This window comes from Arvicola amphibius, chromosome 14 (assembly GCF_903992535.2).
Source record: "Arvicola amphibius chromosome 14, mArvAmp1.2, whole genome shotgun sequence".
Classification (NCBI taxonomy): Eukaryota; Metazoa; Chordata; class Mammalia; order Rodentia; family Cricetidae; genus Arvicola; species Arvicola amphibius.
The window spans coordinates 50,575,722-50,597,172 of record NC_052060.1 but is presented as its reverse complement, the minus strand read 5'-3'; the positions used below and the strand labels follow the sequence as shown (position 1 = coordinate 50,597,172).

General features: G+C 40.4%; 1 protein-coding gene and 1 pseudogene across 1 annotated transcript; one reads left to right on the top strand and one right to left on the bottom strand.

Annotated features, from left to right (window-relative positions):
* The first annotated feature begins 2,538 nt into the window (after positions 1-2,538).
* On the top strand, positions 2,539-17,302 carry LOC119801066 (calcium-activated chloride channel regulator 3A-1-like). Its single transcript, XM_038311520.1, has 14 exons — positions 2,539-2,697; positions 4,509-4,649; positions 4,848-4,995; positions 5,333-5,441; positions 7,009-7,186; positions 10,060-10,287; positions 10,617-10,850; positions 11,199-11,376; positions 12,404-12,504; positions 12,878-13,102; positions 13,446-13,716; positions 14,249-14,416; positions 14,961-15,197; positions 16,971-17,302. Exons 1-14 carry the CDS (start codon positions 2,539-2,541, stop codon positions 17,300-17,302), a joined length of 2,709 nt encoding a protein of 902 aa, XP_038167448.1.
* On the bottom strand, positions 3,601-4,258 carry LOC119801127 (annotated as a pseudogene).
* Positions 17,303-21,451: the final 4,149 nt, after the last annotated feature.

Below are 21,451 nucleotides of genomic sequence, written 5' to 3'. Positions count from 1 at the left end.
CAGATGCAGTTGAAATGGAATGGGAAGATTTTCTGCCATGTATTTATCAAAAATGGGTGACTTGGTACTGAAGGAATTCTACTTAAACTTAAGTTTTTAAGTCAAAGCTGCTGAAGACTCCATCTTACAACCTGAGTGAAGCAGAATAAAAGTTATCTCATACAATGTCAATCCTAGCACTCCACATTCTTTTGAGTCTCCAACTGACAACTCCTGTTTATAACACAAACCCTCAAAATAACTTTAAGGTGAGTTCCTTTCTAATCATCCTTTGGAAAAAATAGCATATGTTCCATATTTTTTTCAAACCGTAGCCTCTAGGTGAATTGCCCAAGAGTAAAGCCCAAAGCTGTCCCTTTCTGAAACTGTAACCGAAGGTGACTTAGCTTCTCCATGCTTTCATTGTGTAAAGAATGACCCGCCCCAAGTGCTTTTGTGATTCCTTCATCACAAGAAACCATTTCAAATTTGGCTTCCTCATGCTCAGTGACATTTTTTACTCTGTCTTGTTTGAATCCTCTATTCGTCCAATCTAATCCACGCAACAAGGCTTTGAGATCTTTGGAGGCAATGCCAGAGTTTTCTCAGGTCTGTACTTGAAGACAGAGCACTAGGAAGGGCACATGAAGCACTCGCTTTTTTCACATGAACTTAAAAGAATAAGGAAGATCAGAGAATAAATGTGAATTTATGGAGGTCTGCCATGTACCGGAACAACATAACAAAGTCTTTCAGAGGATGTTTTTCTTTTATTGTTTTTTTTTGCTTGCTTGTACCACGGTCTGCCTATATGAGGCAGAAGTGCCAGCCACTAAATCCAGCTTCACACATTGTTTCACCTAAGCGTCACAAACCTCCTGTAGCAGGTATTACTATTCTCACTTTACAGGTAACAAAATTGAGGCTGAGAAGCTAAAAATAAATCCCTTACCTCCAAGCTAATTTACAGTCTAGTGAGGAAAAGGTATTGTATCTGTCAAAACAGTCAAAGCAATGCCAGCAGTACGAAATAACAGCAGCTCAAGCAAGTTCAAGGAAAAGAAAACCATTTCTTTGGGAGGACTTTATAAATGGTACCACATCTTGACTGGACTAGCAACATTAAGATAGTACTGAAGGCACTCCAAGAAGTTACAAACTTCACTCTGGCACCCACAGTTCTGTCTCTAGTCTTAGGCCAGCTCTCCATTCTCCCATTTAAAGCTTACAAGACAATCTTCACACTTTTACAAAATTTACTCGTGAAAGCCGAGAAGCTGATTAACAAATAGCCTTTAGCATGCCATGTCTGCTATTTTTAGACATAAAGCTTTATTAAAGGAGAGAGAGAGAGAGAGAGAGAGAGAGAGAGAGAGAGAGAGAGAGAGAGAGAGAGAGAGAGAGAGAGAAGGGGGAGAGATAGGCGCATGTGCACACGTAAAAGGGGGCAGTGAGAAGAGAGAGAGGGAAGAGAAAAGATTCAGGATGACTCCGAGAGACCAGAGGTCGCTGGGAGTGGGCGTGGAAAGGGGCGGGGACCAAAAGAATAACATTCCCGGGTATTTCTTACAATAAAAAGCAAAAAATTAGACATCACAGTTTGAAGGAATTAGGGCAGAGAATTCTCAAGACTGCTTCCGAGTCAGGGCACATGCATGAAGTTTTCTCTCTAGATTAACTCATTTAGCATTGCCAGCATTTCATAATAATTCAGATACTTCGAAAACAGACAAAGCTTAAGGAAGAATCGCACAACCCTAACAAAGAAATACGTGACTATTAAGCCACCAGCACGAGGAGTCAGGCTCACATCGATCTGGCTCCAGAGCCAGCTCATAATGACATTGGACAGCTGTCTCAAGCTGTAAGGCTCTTTATTCAATCCAAAAGAAAAAAAGAAAGAAAGAAATATTAGGTGAAGTCTATTACGTTCTCAAGTTACAAAAGCATTTAGAGAGTCGATACTGTTTGAAAGCTGAAACAAACATGTGACTATCACGGAAGGTAATAAAAGAAAGTCTGCATTTGATCCACAGCCGTGTGGAAGCATTGTGCTCGTACCATGCCATCTCAAGAACCAATATGAAGTCATAACCACTGCCATTCCCACGTCAGTCCTGTTTGTTGTTCGCTTTTTAATACAAGTCTTTTCATCTGCTCTTTCCTGGTGCTTTTTTTTTCTCAGTTGCTCACCCCTCACTATGAACAGGCCCTGAAGACTTAACCTTCCATTGCTAGATGATGGTGGTAGTGGTGGTCATGACAATGAAAAATACCCACAACTATGAGGACAACTACCCAAACAACCCAAAAAAGATGGCTCACTTCATTAAATACCTGTTGCCTTAGCTGTCTTCCAAAGTATAATGAATGTATCTGCCATAATCCCCACTGACATTCAGCAGCGATGTCTAGAATGAATGCAACAAGGAAGGTCAACAAGAAATAGGAGTATTTCACTCTACCCATGCAAATATTCTGGTCGCGATCCAAATTCCTGAGTGGAGCAGACACATAAATACCCTCCTTGTGTGGCCACCTCACTTAGCATGTGCAAACATGGTGCCAGGTCTGAAGGTCCTTCTGCTCCTCAGCCTGCATCTCCTGCAGGAGACACAGAGTTCCATGGTCCATCTCAACAACAATGGGTACGAGGGAGTGGTCGTTGCAATTAACCCCAGTGTACCAGAAGATGAAAGACTCATCCAAAGCATAAAGGTAAGAACGGTTTTATTAGCTGCATATTTACATGTCAGTAATTCTTTTTACCCAAGGCTGCTTTGACTGTGTTCATCATGTCTGCAATATTACCTATAGTCAAGATGAGCATCTGCTTAGCTTTATATTTTTATTATATATTAAAATCAGTGTCCATGCTCTAAATAAATTATTAACTAATTAAGGTAATGATTTAGAGCAAGTGGAGAAATGTTCTCATATTTTATCTTAATGATGCTGCTTTTACAAAGTCTATATAGCAAATGTATCCTTAAATCCCAGCAGCTGCTGTATTACGCATTTCTCCAGTTGCTCCTACATGCCCAACTTTGGAAAACCTAAAATCCTTGCCTGTCTTACTTTAAAGAGAACCTTCGACACGTTAGAAGTCAGTGTGTCTCTACTTGTACTTGTAATAAAAGGTATCAGCAGGTAGCATGTGTACTCTATTCTTAGATCCTCTCGGTATCACCAAGATGTGGTGAAGCACAAGGATTCTGACTCTTATGCAAATGAGAAATTAAGAGATGCATAGTCATAAAATAAGTGACAAAACTGAAACCAATCAGCCCTTCATATTTCTATTACCACCACCTGGTGAAACTCTGTCTGTTATTACGCTTGATGTTAATTAGAAAGGTTCATTGCACTTATTTTCAGCGGTCTCTTCTCTATGCACAGTGCGTCCATTAAAAACAAAGTCAACATCAAGTATAACAATCTGCCATAATTCTCAACTTATGTAATTGGGGCCTTAAAAATATAAGATTCAGATGTGAGCAAACTTCACCGCCCGGGGAAAAACATTCTGTACACCATATATTGCTTCCCAGGACACTAGGGACAAGAAAACATAAGAGGACCAAATCCAAGTCACTCAACTTTCCACTGTCTGCTGGAGTACTAACCCAGGCCGCCTTTGACCACTCACAGGGGTAGCTTTTCTTCATCACCCATGTATGTACTTGCTCCTTGGGTCACCAGGCTCCTTGCTTCTTCCACTCTGTCCTCAGCGCAGGCTAAGTGTAGAGAAGTGTTACCTTCTGCCTCTTGGGCATTTGTTGCAGTTATCTAGAGTGGGAGAAGCATCTTCAGTTGCTCTCTGCTGGTGGCAATGCATTGGATTCATTGCTCATAAAGATGTTCACCATTTGCATCTGCACCAGCCCCACCTGCTAATAACATGACAGAGATCTCACGCTCGTTTGTCAAAACTGCACAAAAGAGGGAGTGCAGCATTTGATTGACAGCATTCACTTTCTCACCTTTTCCCAGGAGGACTTTTATAATCTTATCCAAGCCAACAGAAGCAGCAGTATGAGGAGAACAACCAGATTCCTAGTTATTATTCACTGGTACTCCAAGCTGAAGCAAGAATTCAGTGGTTTCTGAATGTCCAGCTGAGGACGCCCAGTGCAATGCAAATCTTCTGTCTTGGTCAGCTCTAGGAGCCAGGGATATTGGCCATGATCCTCTTTGGCAACTCTTCCCTTCCTCTGTAGGCTACAGATTGCTGAATGCTAAATTAAACTTTTAACCCTTCACACAATTTTCCAACCATCTCCCACAGACTTCTAATTATTTCTGTAACATCTTCACAACTATCTCCAGCCTACACTGCCGACCTCAAGGGTAGACAGGCAAAAACACACGTGAATTTGGGCACAAGAAAAGAAACAAAGATTTAAGAACTTTGTAAAATGATTCTGCTTGAGAAAAGGAGTTTTGATTTACTTCTGGTTTGTGTACATACGTTAATGCAAACTTTGTTGTGTGATGTTGTTACCACAAGGCACTTTTAATTTTGTCAGGAAATGGTAACCCAAGCCTCTAATTACCTGTTTGAAGCCAGCAAAAGAAGATTTTATTTCAGGAATGTAAGCATTTTGGTCCCAATGACCTGGAAGTCAAAATCCGAGTACTTAATGCAGAAACGAGAATCATATGACAAAGTAGGTGTCACATCCCCTTCCTATCCTGCTTCCTGTGCCTTTTACAGATGAATACTTGTACATTTTGATAAATGCTAATCATGTTGGGAATAAAACTAGTAATTTAACTTTTATGGGTGTAAATGAGATAATCCTTGTTTGTAAAATCTCGTTTCTAGCCCTCTAGAAATCTGACTACGGGTTTGTTCTGCATTTTAGGCAGATGTCATAGTTGCTGACCCTTATCTGAAATATGGAGATGATCCCTACACACTTCAATATGGACAGTGTGGAGACAGAGGGCAGTACATACACTTCACTCCAAACTTCCTACTGACTGACAATTTACGTATCTATGGACCCCGAGGTAGAAATATCTATTTTATACTTCTTATTTCCACTGGGGAAAAGCAAACAACAGCTATTAATGTCCAGGACTATAAGAAAAGCAAGCATTAAACAATACCTTCATTTAGAAATATATTAATTAAAATAAACCTATTGTATATACAAATTTGACAATTAAATGAGTCATTTGTTGGTCTCATTCTATTTTATCTTTTGTTTTTTGGAGCAATTGAATTATGTTGATTTTTAGAGGTCTCCAGCTCAGGTTAGCAGATGAGCAAGGAATTTAAAGTAGATGGAAATCATACTTGAGTTATTTTAACCACAGTTTTACAGATGACAATCTTCTCTCTCAGGCAGAGTCTTTGTCCATGAGTGGGCCCATCTCCGGTGGGGAGTATTTGATGAATATAACACAGATCAACCCTTCTACATGTCCAGAAAGAACGTTCTCGAAGCAACAAGGTATCACAATGTAACCTAAACTGATTCTATGCCTTCTTGCCTATGTTTTCAGCTCTCTGGGTTGGGTAGTTTGAGTACAATTCTGGGGTTCCATGTAATCAAGCCCTGTGTATGGTAAAATGTTTAATTTGACTTTTAAATTAAAGGGAGCAAACACGTAGAATATTGAAGAAATGTTGAGAACGATAGGAATCAGTGTCTGGAGGAAATATCACTATGAAAGAATGTCAGTTAAATCAGGCAATAGAGAAACGTCTAATCCTGTCCCTTTGCGGTGTGCAGTGTGCCAAGCTGCCTGGAGTCTTGTACACAGGCTGGGCTGCTCTCAGCGCGGCCTCCTATCCCGACTGTCACGCCACAAAACTACCCCTTGCCTAGACAATGCCTACTCAACCCTTATTATTTCTCGGCTTGATCTTTCTGCTTCTCCCATTTGAGGTTAGATGCCTGGAAGAGAGTGCCCAGAGAGTACGCATGCGCCTCTCGCAGACTTCGGCTAACCAGCCTTAGCTGCCAAGAAGTTTTGATTTTTCCCAGTAGAGTTAAAGATCCTTCAGAATGTGGATTTTGTATTGTTTTGTTTTGCTTTTGTACTTCTCTAACAAAGTAAAAACCATCAAAGGATTATCAAATGATGAGTATTTAAAACATCAAATATGAATGCATTTCCTTGTGATCAGTCATAAAAGATAAACATTAGTGAAAGCAAGGCTCTAAGCCCACATTTCTGAGTTCCCTATAGTGGGAGCAGAAACTCTGAATCTCACCATGAGTAAGCTAAGCTTGGGGGTCAACCCTAGAGTCACCTCTCTTGAAAGACATTCCAACCTCTGTTGTCCTTGCAGTACAAACAAATGCGTGTAACCAGCTAATGTCACGAAGTATGAATAGGAAGAAATTATACATATAAAGAAGTTTTTAGAATCCTTTTCATATTCTACACTAACCTCTGACAGGGATTTGACAATTATCTTTATCGTGAAATCCAATGGTTTGATGCATTGTTCTTCCAATTCTTTTATAATTAACTTACTGACTATAAAAATGTAAACAACAAATTACTATACATTTAAAGTCATGTAGTTTATACTTGGAAATTTAAGATTTTAAATATATTTTGACTTTCTTTCCTCACTTAAAAAAAAATCCCCTGTAACTCTTAACTAATTTAATCTTTATGATATCCATTTAAGTTTGAAATTACTGTCTTATCCCATAACCACAGAGAAAATAGATTTATTGATCATATCAGGAATCCAGTGGATGTTTAAGAGTGTGCAGTGAAAATACAGTTTTTACTAAAGTCAGGGGTATGTACTGGCAATCATTGTGCCTACTTTTGTCAAAATGAAATGTTTATACATGACCAAGCAGCATTGCCACTGAACAAAGGGTTTTAGAACATTGGTCTTTATTGCTGACTCCCCTAGGTTCAATATAAAAACAGGATGGGGCTCATCAAAACTGGGGCTGAGGGTGTAGCTTTGTGGTAGAGGGCATGCCTAGATGCACAGACCCAGGGATCAATGGCTAGCCCCACAAAAGTAACCCAATTCTTTTCCCATAGATGTTCCACTGACGTTTCTGGCAGAAACGTGGTCCAGGAATGTCGGGGACGCAGCTGCATAGCAAGGCAATGCCGGCGAGATTCAAAGACAGGACTGCTTGAACCAAAATGTACATTTATCCCAGACAAATCCCAGACTGCCAAGGACTCCATCATGTTCATGCAAAGTCTTGATTCTGTAAGTTGAGTCTATATTTTGACCACTGGGACTAACGTGCATGTTGGTTATCTCTGAAACACACTGGTCTCCTTTTCTTTGGATATACATCTCGCACCCTCTCCAGCATTCTCTAAAGTCTTTTATTATTTCAGCCATCTGGCAGGAGTGAGGCTATATCTCACTGTGGCTTTCATTTGCACTTACCTGATGATTACTGACCGTGACCACCTTTTCATATACCTACCAGCCATTGCATGTATTTCTTGAAAAATTCCCATTTGGATCATCTGATGATTTTTAATCATGTTTTTGCTGGGCAATTTTGCCATTGAATTCTTTGAGTTTCTTAAAAATTCACAAATCTTTGTTGTAGACCGTTTGTGTTTTCTGTCTTGGTGAAGGTTGTCTGTTTACTGTCGGCTATTTCCTTTGCTACACTATCCAGTCCTAACTCATATAAACATAACGTATTTGCATAGTAAAAGTTCATGCAAATGTAAGAATATCTTAGATAAGAAAGTACTTAAGATACAAATTAAAGTTACATCTCTAAATTATAAGACCAGCTTGATTAAAATAAGCAATTCCTTATATACTAACTTATTACCAACAAATACTACCTCACTGATAGAATTAAAAATTGCTGTGGCATCTAGGCAATAATGAAAGTTCAAGTCAATTTATAGACTTGAAGCTCTCTTTTGAAACTTGTAAATTAGCCCAGGTTTTAAGTGGATCTCCCTTCAGGAAATATCCGACACAGGATTAAGGACAGTTCACTTTACCTGGCTGAGTCTAGATCAGTAAAGAATTCAACACCAAAACAGACAAGAAATCCCCTGACACAAGAGGATGATCAGAACACATTGCCTGTTCCAAATCCTGCATTGTCAAGGCATGAATCTATGAGGACATAACTCCTTCAGCCTATGGGGACCCGAGCAGTAAGGAAGACAGCTCTGCACCTGAGCAAGTATGTAGGGATGCTGATTCCACAAGATGCTACTCAGGAAAAAGTACTATACTTTAACCAGATATCCTATCCAGCACCGGACTAGTTTCTAACCATCATGCTGCAGATTAATATATCACATACAAAACCCTGAGCTCTGAGCTCAGACTCAGCACATACATGACTTTGACATGAAATGGTGAATGTTCTCTTCCGTGCATTCCTTCCCTTAACATCCTCCTCTCTGTTTCAAGCTCAGTGCTGTGTTAGGAGTCGACATCAAGTAAAGAATTAAAGATAAATCTTTCTGATGAAGTAATGGAAGGAGAACAGTCAGAGTACTGAGAGAAAAATTTAAAACAAAGCAGGAAGAGACACAGATATAGGAAGCAGTATTACTATAAAGGTCAGAATGTGGCTTCTGAATGATGAGCTTTTAGCTGGGATTTGAAAATGAGTATGAATTTGGCAAAGTTGTCAGAGGGAGGGAAGTCTATGCAGTGAGACAGACTGACAAAAAGTAGGACAAGGTAGAGCTGGTCCGTGCAACTGTACAAGTTGAGAACCATCTGAACATTTCCGTCGTAGTCATTGAAGATTCTAATGCTCATTAGAATAATTTTAGGGAAATGGGAACCTGCAATAGAATTTCTCTTTCCTGATTTATGCAAAATTACCATTAGGGTGAATGGGAATTCAGGTGAAGGTTTCTGGCATTGTCTAGAGAAGGAAAGAAGTCCTACAGAAGCAAGGAATGCATGCAGAGCAGGAGGCGGGAAATGGGGCGGAGCCTACAAATGGGCACTTACAAAGCTAATGTTTTCTAATGAAGAGAGGGTTGCTCAATTCTCCCAGGAATGGATACCATGCAGAGGCAAGGATGCCATGAGATGAGGCTGAGTGAGACAGGGACGCGGGCTGGGACGCCACAGCCATCGACAGATGAGGGACTTGATTCAGACAATGGTCATGGCAGGGGCAGAGGGGCCAGGTTGACAGACAGTGCACACCAGGAAGTGATGTGAAGCACTGCTTTGTTCGCATGCACATTCCCCCCCCCATCCAATACAACCCCATTTTGGGAGATTTTAATCTGAGCCATGTCAGAAACAAACTCTCACAATGTAAATGTGCATTTAGACGTTTAAACTAACACACATATATTTATGCCCATAAGTCTGTATCTGAGCTTAACTCTGCAGGTGTGGTGTTGGGGACTAAAGTAATGAAATGACTATTAAAAGCAGTTTGGGCGACCTTACTGTAGGATGTCTCCTTTCTGGACACTGCGCTTGTTTATGAGGATGCTCTTCCTTCTTCCTCCAGGTTCTCAAAACCTAGAGAACTTTCGGTGTTTTATAGTAATAAAAACTTCCACTGGCAGAATTATTAAGTGCGATTCATCTCTCAGAGAAATGTCTACATCTCTTACGCTTTTATTATCTCTCAAGGGTACTGTTTATATCAACACTAATGATAACAAACTAGATCGCTAGTGCCTGTCCTCAAGTTTCTGGGCTAACTATGGAGGTGTGCGGCATAGACAATAAAACCAGCCATCTCTCCTATGCTGCTTTTAGGGGACAGAAGTTACCAGGAGCCATAATACTGTTCCCTTAAATTTCATTCAGGATGGGAGATCCTCAAAAGTTTAGGTGAGGAAACAAGGAACTCACTTAATCACATGAGCAGCCCCCAATCTTCACTGACGACCTAACTTTGAAATCTCCAAAAACGCGTTAGCTCTACATGGTGATGGCATTGCTCACTTCCACCCCAAGCACGTAAGACGGGTGCCCAAACAATCGATCACAAAGTGATTCTCATCAGGAGACAAATCCTCTTCAGGATGCATGTGGCCACTAACTTCATCTCTGGAAAAGAAGGTGATCCCTTACAAGTTTTTACAATATTGTGCATTCATTGATTTTTTTTTCAGGTGGTTGAATTTTGCACAGAAAAAACCCACAATACGGAAGCTCCAAACCTGCAAAATAAAATGTGCAACCGCAGAAGCACGTGGGACGTAATCAAGGAGTCTGCTGATTTCCGGAATGCCTCTCCCATGGAAGGAGTAGAAGCACCGCCTCCACCTGCATTCTCATTGCTGAAGTCCAAACAGCGAGTAGTCTGCTTGGTGCTGGACAAATCTGGAAGCATGAATGCCGTAAGACACTTTCTGATGACTTTCTCAAATTAAGTATAAGTTAAATATAAAGAAACATAATTTAATTTTACTTTAGTTCTAATAAACTAACACGCATATGTTTATGCTAATGAAACAGTGGGATTAAAAATGATGACTAGAGGGGGATTATAAGATCATGGATAATTTTATCTCATAACTTTGAGCTCTAACTAAAAAATATTTAATTGCACTTTAAAATACACCAATGAATTATATTATCAAGATTCTTGGTGACTTTTGTGTGTCACCGATCTGACGAGGCGTTGAGAGACTCCAGAGCTGCTCATGTGTCTCTTTTTTTCTCACAGGGAAACAACGGCACTCGTCTCATCCGAATGAACCAAGCAGCAGAGTTGTATTTAATTCAAATTATTGAAAAGGAATCCTTGGTTGGCATGGTCACATTTGATAGCACTGCTACAATCCAAAATAATCTAATAAGAATGATGAATGAGAGCTCGTATCTAGAGATCAGCGCAAACCTGCCTCGAAAAGCTGGGGGTGGAACTTCAATTTGCAACGGGCTCAGAAAAGGATTCGAGGTTAAAAAAGAAAATTGATTTCTATCACTTGCCGTTGTCTACTTTTAACTTTCAGCAAGGGTCGTGAGTTCCTGGGCTCCTTATTTAAGAACATTCTAACCTGATCAAAACAGTCATCTGTGAGAAGAAAGCAGTGCCCTTTCCTGCTCTCTGTGGCAACTCTGTGCCCCGCGGGAAGACTGGGTAAACCAAGACTGTGGCTTGGAACGATAACACAAAGGTTCTCTTCAGCTCACTCTGAAGCAGAAGCCTAACGACTCCCCCAGGACTAAACAGCAGCTTTTTCTTGCTTTTCACTTATTCAGAAATTATTTTCCTGTGATTAGTAATGTGGCTTTTCCCGTTCAGGCAATTACCTGCAGTAACCAGACAACTTCCGGTTCTGAGATCGTATTGCTGACAGATGGAGAAGATGATCAAATAAGTTCCTGCTTTGAGGAGGTCAAACACAGTGGTGCCGTCATCCACACCATCGCTCTGGGGCCTGATGCTTCCCAAAAGCTGGAGACCCTGTCAACCATGACCGGTACACTTCAGAATAGAGTTTGGACTGGCAATCCCCTGTAGTCTGTTCTGCCACACGTGTTCTTTCCAGTACACTGAAAACTGCTCAAAAAATTCCACCTCAAAATTAATCTAGGCTTCTTCCCACTCAGGTTCTTTTCTCCTCCCTTCCACTCTTCCATTGCGGACTTCTCACATTCTCCATTATCCGCTGTCATCATTCATTCTTCCCCTGATTTCAACCAATACCGCTAATCAGAACCTTATTTCTCTATGGTTTCTCAACTGCACCCAAGACTATTTCTCGGTTTAAAAACACATTCGAGCCCACAGCAAAGGTTTGGACATCCCAGTTCTAAGGAAGAGCAAACGGAGGCCTAGGGGCTAGCGATGATTTGCCTAAGAGTCCTGACTGGGTACCCATTCAGAACTCATCGATCGTGGAGTATTTCAGTCGGGTCCTAACGAACCCTAAGCCTTGTGTGGGCTACTTCAGTAATCTTCCTGGTGGGTTTGCTGGTATTTATTAGTTCTACAAGTACGTAATGAATATTATATTTTAAGCAATCATTTCTCCTCTGCAACTTATTCTTTCTTAGCTTCTTACATGCAAGTAACCTCCCTCTTCCTTATCGTCTCTATTAACTGTTTTCATCAATCTTCATTCTAAAGAGTCAACATTGAATTATCACTGATGTGGTTTTGATCCAACTTAAAGGCGAGTCATTAGCTTCTAAGAACAGGCATAAAGTTCATTTCTGTGGTCTTATATTTTATTTGGACTTCGCTAAGAGAGCATGCACTTCCTTCTGGTGACTGATGACCAATTAAGAAAAATGTTTCAATACTTTAAGTTTCCCTCTGTTTTTATCACACTTCTTTTGAGCAAGGTTTTAGTAATTTTAGAATTCTGCCCGGGACACTACAACGCTGAGGACCTTGAAAAGCAATCTTTTGTGGAGTATAGTTAAGTATCTTAAATAGACTGTTAAAGAGATCAATGACCACACAAAGTAAATGGGGTCTTCCCATTTGAAATTCCCCGTTAGGAGGGCTTCGCTTTTATGCCAATGAAGACATAAACGGCCTTATCGATGCCTTCAGTGGGATTTCATCTAGGAGTGGCAACATCTCCCAGCAGGCTCTGCAGGTCAGCAAAACCCTTTGTCTTCTTACTGTTGCAGTGAACTCCCATCATCCTAATTATTAACTATTCTCTAACTCCTCTTCCTTAAAAGCAATCCCATTGTACGGAGAAAGCACTTCCCTACTGAAGTTGATTTTCTATGGCCCACAGGTGCCTCATCTCCTACAGCCCTTTATTCCTTACAAGATTATTTTTACTCGTTGTAATTTGAATAATTTAATTTATTCCTTAACTATGATTTGACTGAAAAATATTTAATTATTTTAACGGAAATACTTTTTAAAACTTAAAATTACACTGAACTAACTAAATTTTGGAATTCCATAGTAACAACATTTGAGGTTTTAGCATGTCTGTTTTTTTATTTCTCTAACAGTTGGAGAGCAAAGCCTTGACTATTGCAGGGAAGGGACGGATAGATGGTACAGTGCTGGTGGATAGCACCGTTGGCAACGACACGTTCTTTGTTGTGACCTGGACAGTAAAAAAGCCAGACATTATTCTTTATGATCCGAAAGGAAAAAAATACGCAACCTCAGACTTCCGAGACGATAAGCTAAACAGAGACTCTGCTCGACTTCGAGTACCAGGCATTGCAGAGGTGAGTCTGTTCTTTGGCTTTCATCAACTATCAACTTATAGTAGAAAAGAAAGGCCCCTTCTATGTTCCCAATACTAAAACAGTACCAGATAATTCATCTTAAAAATAAGCTTACTAGAACACATAAGGATTCATTCTCACGTTATTAGTTTATGAACTCAGATATTAAAAGTCATTGTTTAGGCTGCGGCAGTACCTGAGCAGTGCACCAGCACAGCTTGCTCCATTCCCATCATCAAAAAAGTAATTATTATTCTTCTTTTTACATTTCTAGGCAATTATATATCCTAAGCACAGAGTAAGAGAATACTATCAAAGCTCTTAAAATATATTTTTTTTCCAGACAGGTACGTGGACTTACAGCCTCTTAAATATGAATGTCATATCTCAGTTGCTAACGGTGACAGTGACCACTCGAGCGAGAAGTCCTACCATGCTCCCAGTCATTGCGACTGCTCACATGAGTCAAGACACAGCGCGGTACCCAAGCCCGATGATTGTTTACGCCCGAGTCAGCCAAGGGTTCTTGCCTGTCCTGGGAGCCAGTGTCACTGCCATTATAGAAGCCGAAGATGGACATCAAGTCACACTGGAGCTGTGGGACAACGGGGCAGGTAATGGGAACCGGCATCGACACTGAACTTAAAATTCTCTCACTGCACTCTTCTCAACGCTTCCACTGTATGCTTAAAGAACTGTATTCCAAAGTGCGCGAAGTCTACTTGTAATCTGTTAGGCCTTTGCACGGCTGTAAGTTCCACTGCCATCTTTAAAGTTCCTGAGCGGTTTAACTTTACCCATGGAAGGAAGTTGAGCCCAATTTTTCTCCATCTCCATTGTCAGTGTCTTAATGCACTTTGTTTTCTTTCTATTTTCGTCTTTGGATAAGTTTCTTATATGAAATAAGAACAGCTATTATTAAGCAAATGGGCACCATAAAAGGACTGAGTCCTACTGTGAATGACTTCCAAAACACAGGATTATCATGTGACCAAGACAGACTTGGAGGCAAAATGGTCTGACCCTAGGACTCATAGACCTGAAACTGTGCTCCCTTATCTGTGACGTCACCGACATCACCTGTGCTCACAGTCACAACTGTTATTTTTCTTACTAGATGACTAATTCTTACATTTCAATGCCAAGGTGCTGATACACTCAAAAACGATGGTATCTACTCAAGATATTTCACAGAGTACCATGGGAATGGGAGATACAGTCTAAAAGTCAAGGCCCAGGCAAGAAAACACATCACTAAACTACATTTAAAACAACCGAACAAGTCTCTATATATACACGGCTACATTGAAAATGGTAAGTAACCCTCAAACAGAAATATATGTGGTTTAGGTCTAATGAACGCAGCAAGCATCAGAAATACAACCGACTACAGAAAAGTCAAGGATATAATTCCTTGTAATCAATCATCTGAACACTTCAAAATCAAATTCAGGTCCAGTGGACCCATAGACTGTATATCTGCAAATTGTTAACACACAGCTTGTCGTTCCGTTTACCTTTCTAAACTTCACCCAGCACCTTCTATGATGCAGTCTCAGTGCTAGAGGCTGAAGCTGCAGATATGGATAAAATACAACTCGCGTCCTCAAAAGATTTACAGACAAGTATTCGACAGAGATTGGTTAAAATACAGTTTAGCTAGAATTGTAATGTTCCCTCGTCCAATTCAAAGTGATGTTAAAACACGCTTTTCTTTCCCTACACACTGTCACTTCTCAATGTCAGCTGTTAATCACCATTAGCACCGAGTCGCTGCAAGATCAACCTACAAGAACAGACAAGAAAACATAGAAAGTCACTTTTTGTTGTTGTTGTTGTTGTTGCCGCCGGGGTGTAGGTCAAATTACACTGAATCCACCCAGACCTGAGGTTCCAGAAGCCACAGACGCTCCAGTGGAAGACTTCAGCAGATTAACCTCTGGAGGGTCTTTCACCGTGTCTGGAGCGCCTCCTGGTGGCAACCACACTCATGTGTTCCCACCCAGTAAAGTCACAGATCTGGAGGCCGAGTTTGAAGGAGATCATATCCACCTTACCTGGACGGCCCCTGGCAAGGTCCTTGACAAAGGAAGAGGTGAGCTAAGTGTTGAGTTTTAAAATGTTCTAAAAGAAAATCATTGTCTTTCACTTGCTTAAACTTCCCCAAAGTCTTAATTCTGGGTAACATTTATGGAGTGGCTTCAACAGCCCATTGTTACGTTTATGGAGTGGCTACTTTCAGATGTAAAAACTCAAACCCCAAAAGATACAAGTTGGCCCAAATTATCCGTGTCTAAATAATTTAAATTTCAATCCAGGTTTTTTTTTATTTTTTTAATCAAATTGTCTCTCTCAATTTGAACTATTTTTAAATTAAATGAGAAGACTAAGTAACACCATTCTGTTGGGTTCTATTATTGTAAACAAAGGCAATTTTCTAAACATTTCTGTTTTTACTCAATTTTATTCAATTACTGATCAGTTTCAAACACTATTGGGCTCTGGGACAAAGTATGCTCTTAGAAATCAATTAAGTACAAAATACACATAGGTAAACAAATAACTCCAGACAAATAGGTGACAGATGATAGATAGATGAAAGATAGATAGATAGATAGATAGATAGATAGATAGATGATAGATAGATAGATAGATAGATAGATAGATAGATGATAGATAGATAGATAGATAGATAGATAGATAGATAGATAGATAGATAGATAGATAGATGATAGATAGATAGATGGATAGATAGATAGATAGATGATAGATAGATAGGTAGATAGAGAGATAGATGATAGATAGATAGATAGATAGATAGATAGATAGATAGATAGATAGAGATAGAGAGATAGATATATAGATAGAGATAGAGAGATAGATGATAGATAGATAGATAGATAGATAGATAGATAGATAGATAGATAGATAGATAGATAGATAGATAGATAGATAGAGATAGATAGATAGATAGATAGAGATAGATAGATAGATGATAGATAGATAGATAGATAGATAGATAGATAGATAGATAGATAGATAGATAGAAGCAAATAGAGAGGAAGGCAGACAGACAGATAGATCACAATTTCTCTATTAGATCTCTAAACTCGGTGTGGACTTCAGTGCTCATGCAGACTCCGCCTGCCCTTCCCAGCAGCTGTGGCTCCAGTCACTGTTAATTATTTACTGAAGTGTTCCAAAACACCTTTCACTCGTTGTCATTTACAAATCTCACTTCAGAATACCAGCAGCCAAACACTTCCGTTGAATTAACCAAATGACTAAGTCCTGTTTTACACTTTTAAAACCAGAGATGAGAAAGATGGCAGGAGTAAACTTAAGGTGCCGGTCGGGGTTGGACCGGGTCCCGAGCACACGTGTAATTAATTAGTGCTCATCACTTCTGCGCCCTTTGACTCACCCTCAGCTGCTCTCCGCTTGTCTTTCACTGGGTGCCCCACCCCCACCCCCACCCCGTTACTGTTCTTTCAACGTAATAAAAAGTCACAAGAGATGCTCACGGTCTTTACTGCACATGAACATTGTGTGTCCCTTGCCATAATTTAAAACTGAGTTCAGCTCTTTCTACGTCTCTCTAAAAAGAAACCTGGGCTCATGGTGGAGAGCTGATATTAATGATAATTAAGTTTTTCTCTGATTTTGTGACTAGAATTTTTTAAATAACTGTTCCTATCCTTGTCTTTAAAGTCAGTGAGATAGGATACCCAGACACAAACTGTTCCTGGGCTCTCCATCACTAAAGCTCAGCATGCAAGGCTGGTAACTCCTACGCAGGCAGGCGCAGTGCAGTGCAGAGACCCGTCCTCCTGACTCTAACGAACACCTGTCTCTGTCTCTTTTCCAGCGCAAAGATACATCATCAGAATGAGTCAGCATTCTCAGGATCTCCAAGAAGATTTTAAGAACGCTACTTTAGTGAATACTGCTAGTCTGATACCTAAAGAGGCTGGCTCAAAAGAAAATTTTGAATTCAAACCAGAAACTTTGAAAATAGAAAATGGTACGAGGTTCTACGTTGTGATTCAGGCCAGTAATGAAGCCAATCTCACCTCAGAGGTCTCCAACATTGCACAGGTTGTCAAATTCATTCCTCCACAGGTACCTGACTTGGGTACCAAAATGTCTGTACCCAGTTTGACAATTTTTGTATTTGTTGCAACTTTATTCATATTTTAAACTAGAAATTGTAATAGAACTAAAATTCAATCCTATTTAGAACTAATTTGCTAACCTCATTACTATACAACTCTTTGTAACATGAAAGCGAGTGTTCAATGTTGTAAATCTTGTATTTGAGTCAATTAAAATCAATTACGTTGCTATATATAAATCAGAGTATTTCCTTAATCTAACTTTGAAGAGGATGAGTTAAGTTGAACAACTCATTAAGTTGAAAAATTTATTACACTACATATAATATGTAATTTTATAGAAATAAACACACAAAGAATATAAAACTCAATAAGAGAAAATTATGTCTGTTTACAGTCTAAATCTGGAAAAAAAAACAAGAAAGAAAAAAACATGGACTAGTTTCCCTAGAGCATAGGGAAACTAACTCACTATACAAGAGAAACGTAGTGCTCTGTAGGCAGTGCACACATATGGGTGAATACAGAACAGAAAAGTCCTCCAAATTAAAAGGTAAATTTTAAAACGAAACTTTAAAAATGAAAGAAATGTCTAGATAGCCTTGGGATTTTAAAAACCTTTTAGGAAAAGCCTGACTAGATATGGTGGTGCGTGGCAGTGAGCTCAGCAAGTTAGGTGTCAAGGAAGGAGGATCAGAAGTGAGCCTAAACAATTACATAGCCCAGTAAACTACATAGCCCAGTGTGCAAGATCCTGTCTCCAAAAAGAAAACTTTTAAATCTGCTCGGGCGTGATTATATGTTCTCTGTGTTTTTGTTTTTGTTTTTGTTTTTTTAATTAGAAAGCAAAAGAAAAGCAGGCAAAATACATAGGTGGGCAAATTACTTGGTTGTAGTAATCTCTTTTCTGTCACCCAACAGACCACTTGAGAATGGATAAGGTTTAAAGGGGCGTGGTTCTGGAGACCAGAAGTCTAAGATTGGGAGGCAGCCTCTGGCAAGGGCCCCATGATGAAGCTTCAGCTCTTGATGCAGATTCAGGACAAGTACAAGCTTGTGGGAGAAGCGGAAGATAAGAGGCACACTCTGTGATAGCCTGCCTTCGCAGGAGCCAATCCGTTCTGGCAAGAACGGCTCTGGGCAAAGGCTTCCTAATCAGAGCACAGTCACTTCTCAGCATCATTGTAAGATGGGTTTTATAGAAAACAAGCCCTATTCTACCATACCAAAAGCCTAGTGGCAGATGAGTATTGCCTAATATTTAAAAAGGTGGTCTTTTTCTCAGAGTCGAAACCTATCAAAGCAGTCCACACTCTTTGGCTGTTTAAAAGCTACTGTTTAAAAGGAAACAAAAGGAACTACTCTCAAATGTTTCTCAAGGCTAATCTTCTCTGGGTGTCCTTTGGAAATATCTCCTGTGTCGTATAGAGTTTTCAGATCTACTGAAGGCTCAGGAATAATGACCCAAGCCTTTAATGCCAGCACCCCTGGAGGCTGAGGCAGGCAGATCTCTGCTGAGTTCAAGGACAGTCAGGACTACTTAGTGAGACTCTGTCACGAAGAAGTAAATTAAACTGAAGTTGAATGGCCTGTGATGAAATGGAAGGACGCTGTCTGCAGCTGTCACCTACGACACCTTCCCTCCCTCAGCCTCAGTTACCCCATCTGCAGCTGTCACCTACGACACCTTCCCTCCCTCAGCCTCAGTTACCCCATCTGCAGCTGTCACCTACGACACCTTCCCTCCCTCAGCCTCAGTTACCCCATCTGCAGCTGTCACCTATGACACCTTCCCTCCCTCAGCCTCAGTTACCCCATCTGCAGCTGTCACCTACGACACCTTCCCTCCCTCAGCCTCAGTTACCCCGCCTGCAGCTGTCACCTATGACACCTTCCCTCCCTCGGCTTCAGTTTCCACCCCAAAGGCTGCTTCCTGGTTCTCTTACACTTGAGCAGCTGTCCTCTGATTCTGAGTTCCCTGGTGCTGTGTTATAACTCTCTACAGAACATCTCTCGTGCTGTTGTGTATTTTATATATTGTTTTATTCCAGTTTAACCCATGAAGCCAGTCTTCGGGTCCTGTCAAAGCAATGTCCACAGTGACTCCATTCTGTGTGTGTAAGGAGTGCTGGGAAGGGGCACAGAACACAGAGAAGCAAACTCATCTTCCATGTGGGTCAAAAGCACCACGATTTACAGGAGTTTGAGGGACACACGCTGTCACACGTGATTTTTTTATTTTCATCCACTTATTCATTCATTTAACTATTCATTTATTATGTTGGTTTTGTCTTTTTTTTAACATGGTCTCACAACATACATAAGCCAGCAGTGTAGGCCACCAAATGCTTCATGCTTTATTTAACTTTCATAACATTGCTTTTAGAAAGAAACTGTTGTCCTCATTTTACAGCTAAAAAAAATGAGAATGAGAAAGGTTAAAGTTGTGGGCTCGGGAGGGGGTTTCCTTGCTGGTAATGGAGTGTATGGGCCGCTCAGGAGATATGTTATGTTTTAACAAACTAGCCCAGGATAAACAGGCGGGGTGCAGTACAGTGACTCAAGACGGGAAGAACAGCCGCTCCTAATTAAGATGATGTGGGAAGATCTACAGATGAAGCTTTACCAAGCCTGGGCTGGCAAGCGTGGGGCACTCCCAACAGCTGAAGATAGGAGCATGGAGAAGAGTTGCAGCTCGGCTGCCATTGCAGGATTTTCCTCTATTCTCAGGAAGGCTCAGGGACTTTCCATTCCCTGCGCAAACCCTGAAGGCTCTATCTACAGGTCTACAGAATAAAGTCATGAGAACAAATTTTAATTAGCAATCGTTTTGTGCCAATATTCACACTTACAACACCATAGGATAGTTAATAATAATGTATAATACTTACTGAGGGTTTTTAAAGTGTCAAAATCCTGCCTGAAGGATTTGCCTTAAGTTATTTCATTTAGTGCTTCCAGTATTTCATACCAATTCTTACAAGAGAAAATAAGTGTCTCCATTCCAGACAGAGGCTAGAGTTCCCTTTCTCTGTGTTTTTAAATTTTCTTTTTATTACTTTTAATTATGTATATGTATGTGGGGGTGTATGCAAATGAGAGGCATTGGATTCCCTGGAGCTAGGGTTAAAAGTGGATGGGAGTGTCTGACGTGTATTTGGGAACTGAACCCAGGACCTCTGCAAACACAGTATGTGCTCTTAATTGCTGAGCCATCTCTCCAGTCCATTTCCTCTGTGCTTTGTCCTTCATGGGTTCTCAAGACACTGGATGAAGGAAGGCAGTCTTCACTCAGGTCTGCTGATCCAATGTTAACTTCTTCCAGAGGCAGCTTCACATATAACCCCAGGAACAGCATTCCAGCAGTTACCTGGGCATCCCAGAGCCCAGGTTAAACGTCACCTAAAATTAGCTGTTACCAAAGGAGGCTTCCAATACACAAACAAAAGCAAGCAGGTTCACAAAGAACCAAAGAGGCACCCCCCAAAAAATAAATATTGTTTAGAAGGCTTTCACTGAAATAAGACTTTAAGTTCTCAATGAGAGGGTTTGATTCTGGACTGGAAAATACATGAATCATTTCCACTTGACTCTTCGGAAGATGGACTGCTGGGCACAGTGGTGCTCTTCAGTGGTCCAGCACTCGGGGATGGAGGAGGGAGGATCAGAAATTCAAAGACATCCTGAGCTACATAACAAGTTGGAGGTCAACCTGGGCTACATGAAAGACTGTCTCAAAAAAACAAAAAAGGAAGTATACAGCTGATTTGTTGTCATCTCTAGTCTTGAACCCTCGATGTTACCAGCAAGGAAAGCACATTTCAAAGCAAGAATCCAGGAGAGAATACAGAGGTCATTTAATAAAGTCACTAACACAGAGATCTCACTTCCAGGATGTTGTGACAACATGGGCTTTAAGTTTGCTGTCCACTTTTGAGTTCAGCTCCAACTGAAGGATGACATTGGAAGGTTTCTACCGGCAACTTGACCAGAATCAAGAGTTAAGTTATTATAAAAGACCTAGACAGCTGAGACTTTAATGCAAACCTGCCTAAGAAATCCATTATTTGGCTCAATATTTAAACAAAACAGAAAGTCTGGTTTTCCTCATATGAAACCAGTCATAGAGATCTACAGTCTCTTGAATCTTTGTTTAAATGGAAGCCAGCAAACAAACAAACTACTCAGAATGATTTTCAAGATTAATTCCTCTGATCTAACTTCTGAAAAGCAG

What these genes read in the sequence shown, in the direction of transcription:
- LOC119801066 (XM_038311520.1), top strand. Translation starts at nt 2,539, where the DNA reads ATGGTGCCAGGTCTGAAGGTCCTTCTGCTCCTCAGCCTGCATCTCCTG. An exon ending in GACTCATCCAAAGCATAAAG is followed by an intron (nt 2,698 to 4,508) that starts GTAAGAACGGTT and finishes TAATTTTGTCAG; the next exon opens with GAAATGGTAACCCAAGCCTC. An exon ending in AATCTGGAAGCATGAATGCC is followed by an intron (nt 10,288 to 10,616) that starts GTAAGACACTTT and finishes TTTTTCTCACAG; the next exon opens with GGAAACAACGGCACTCGTCT.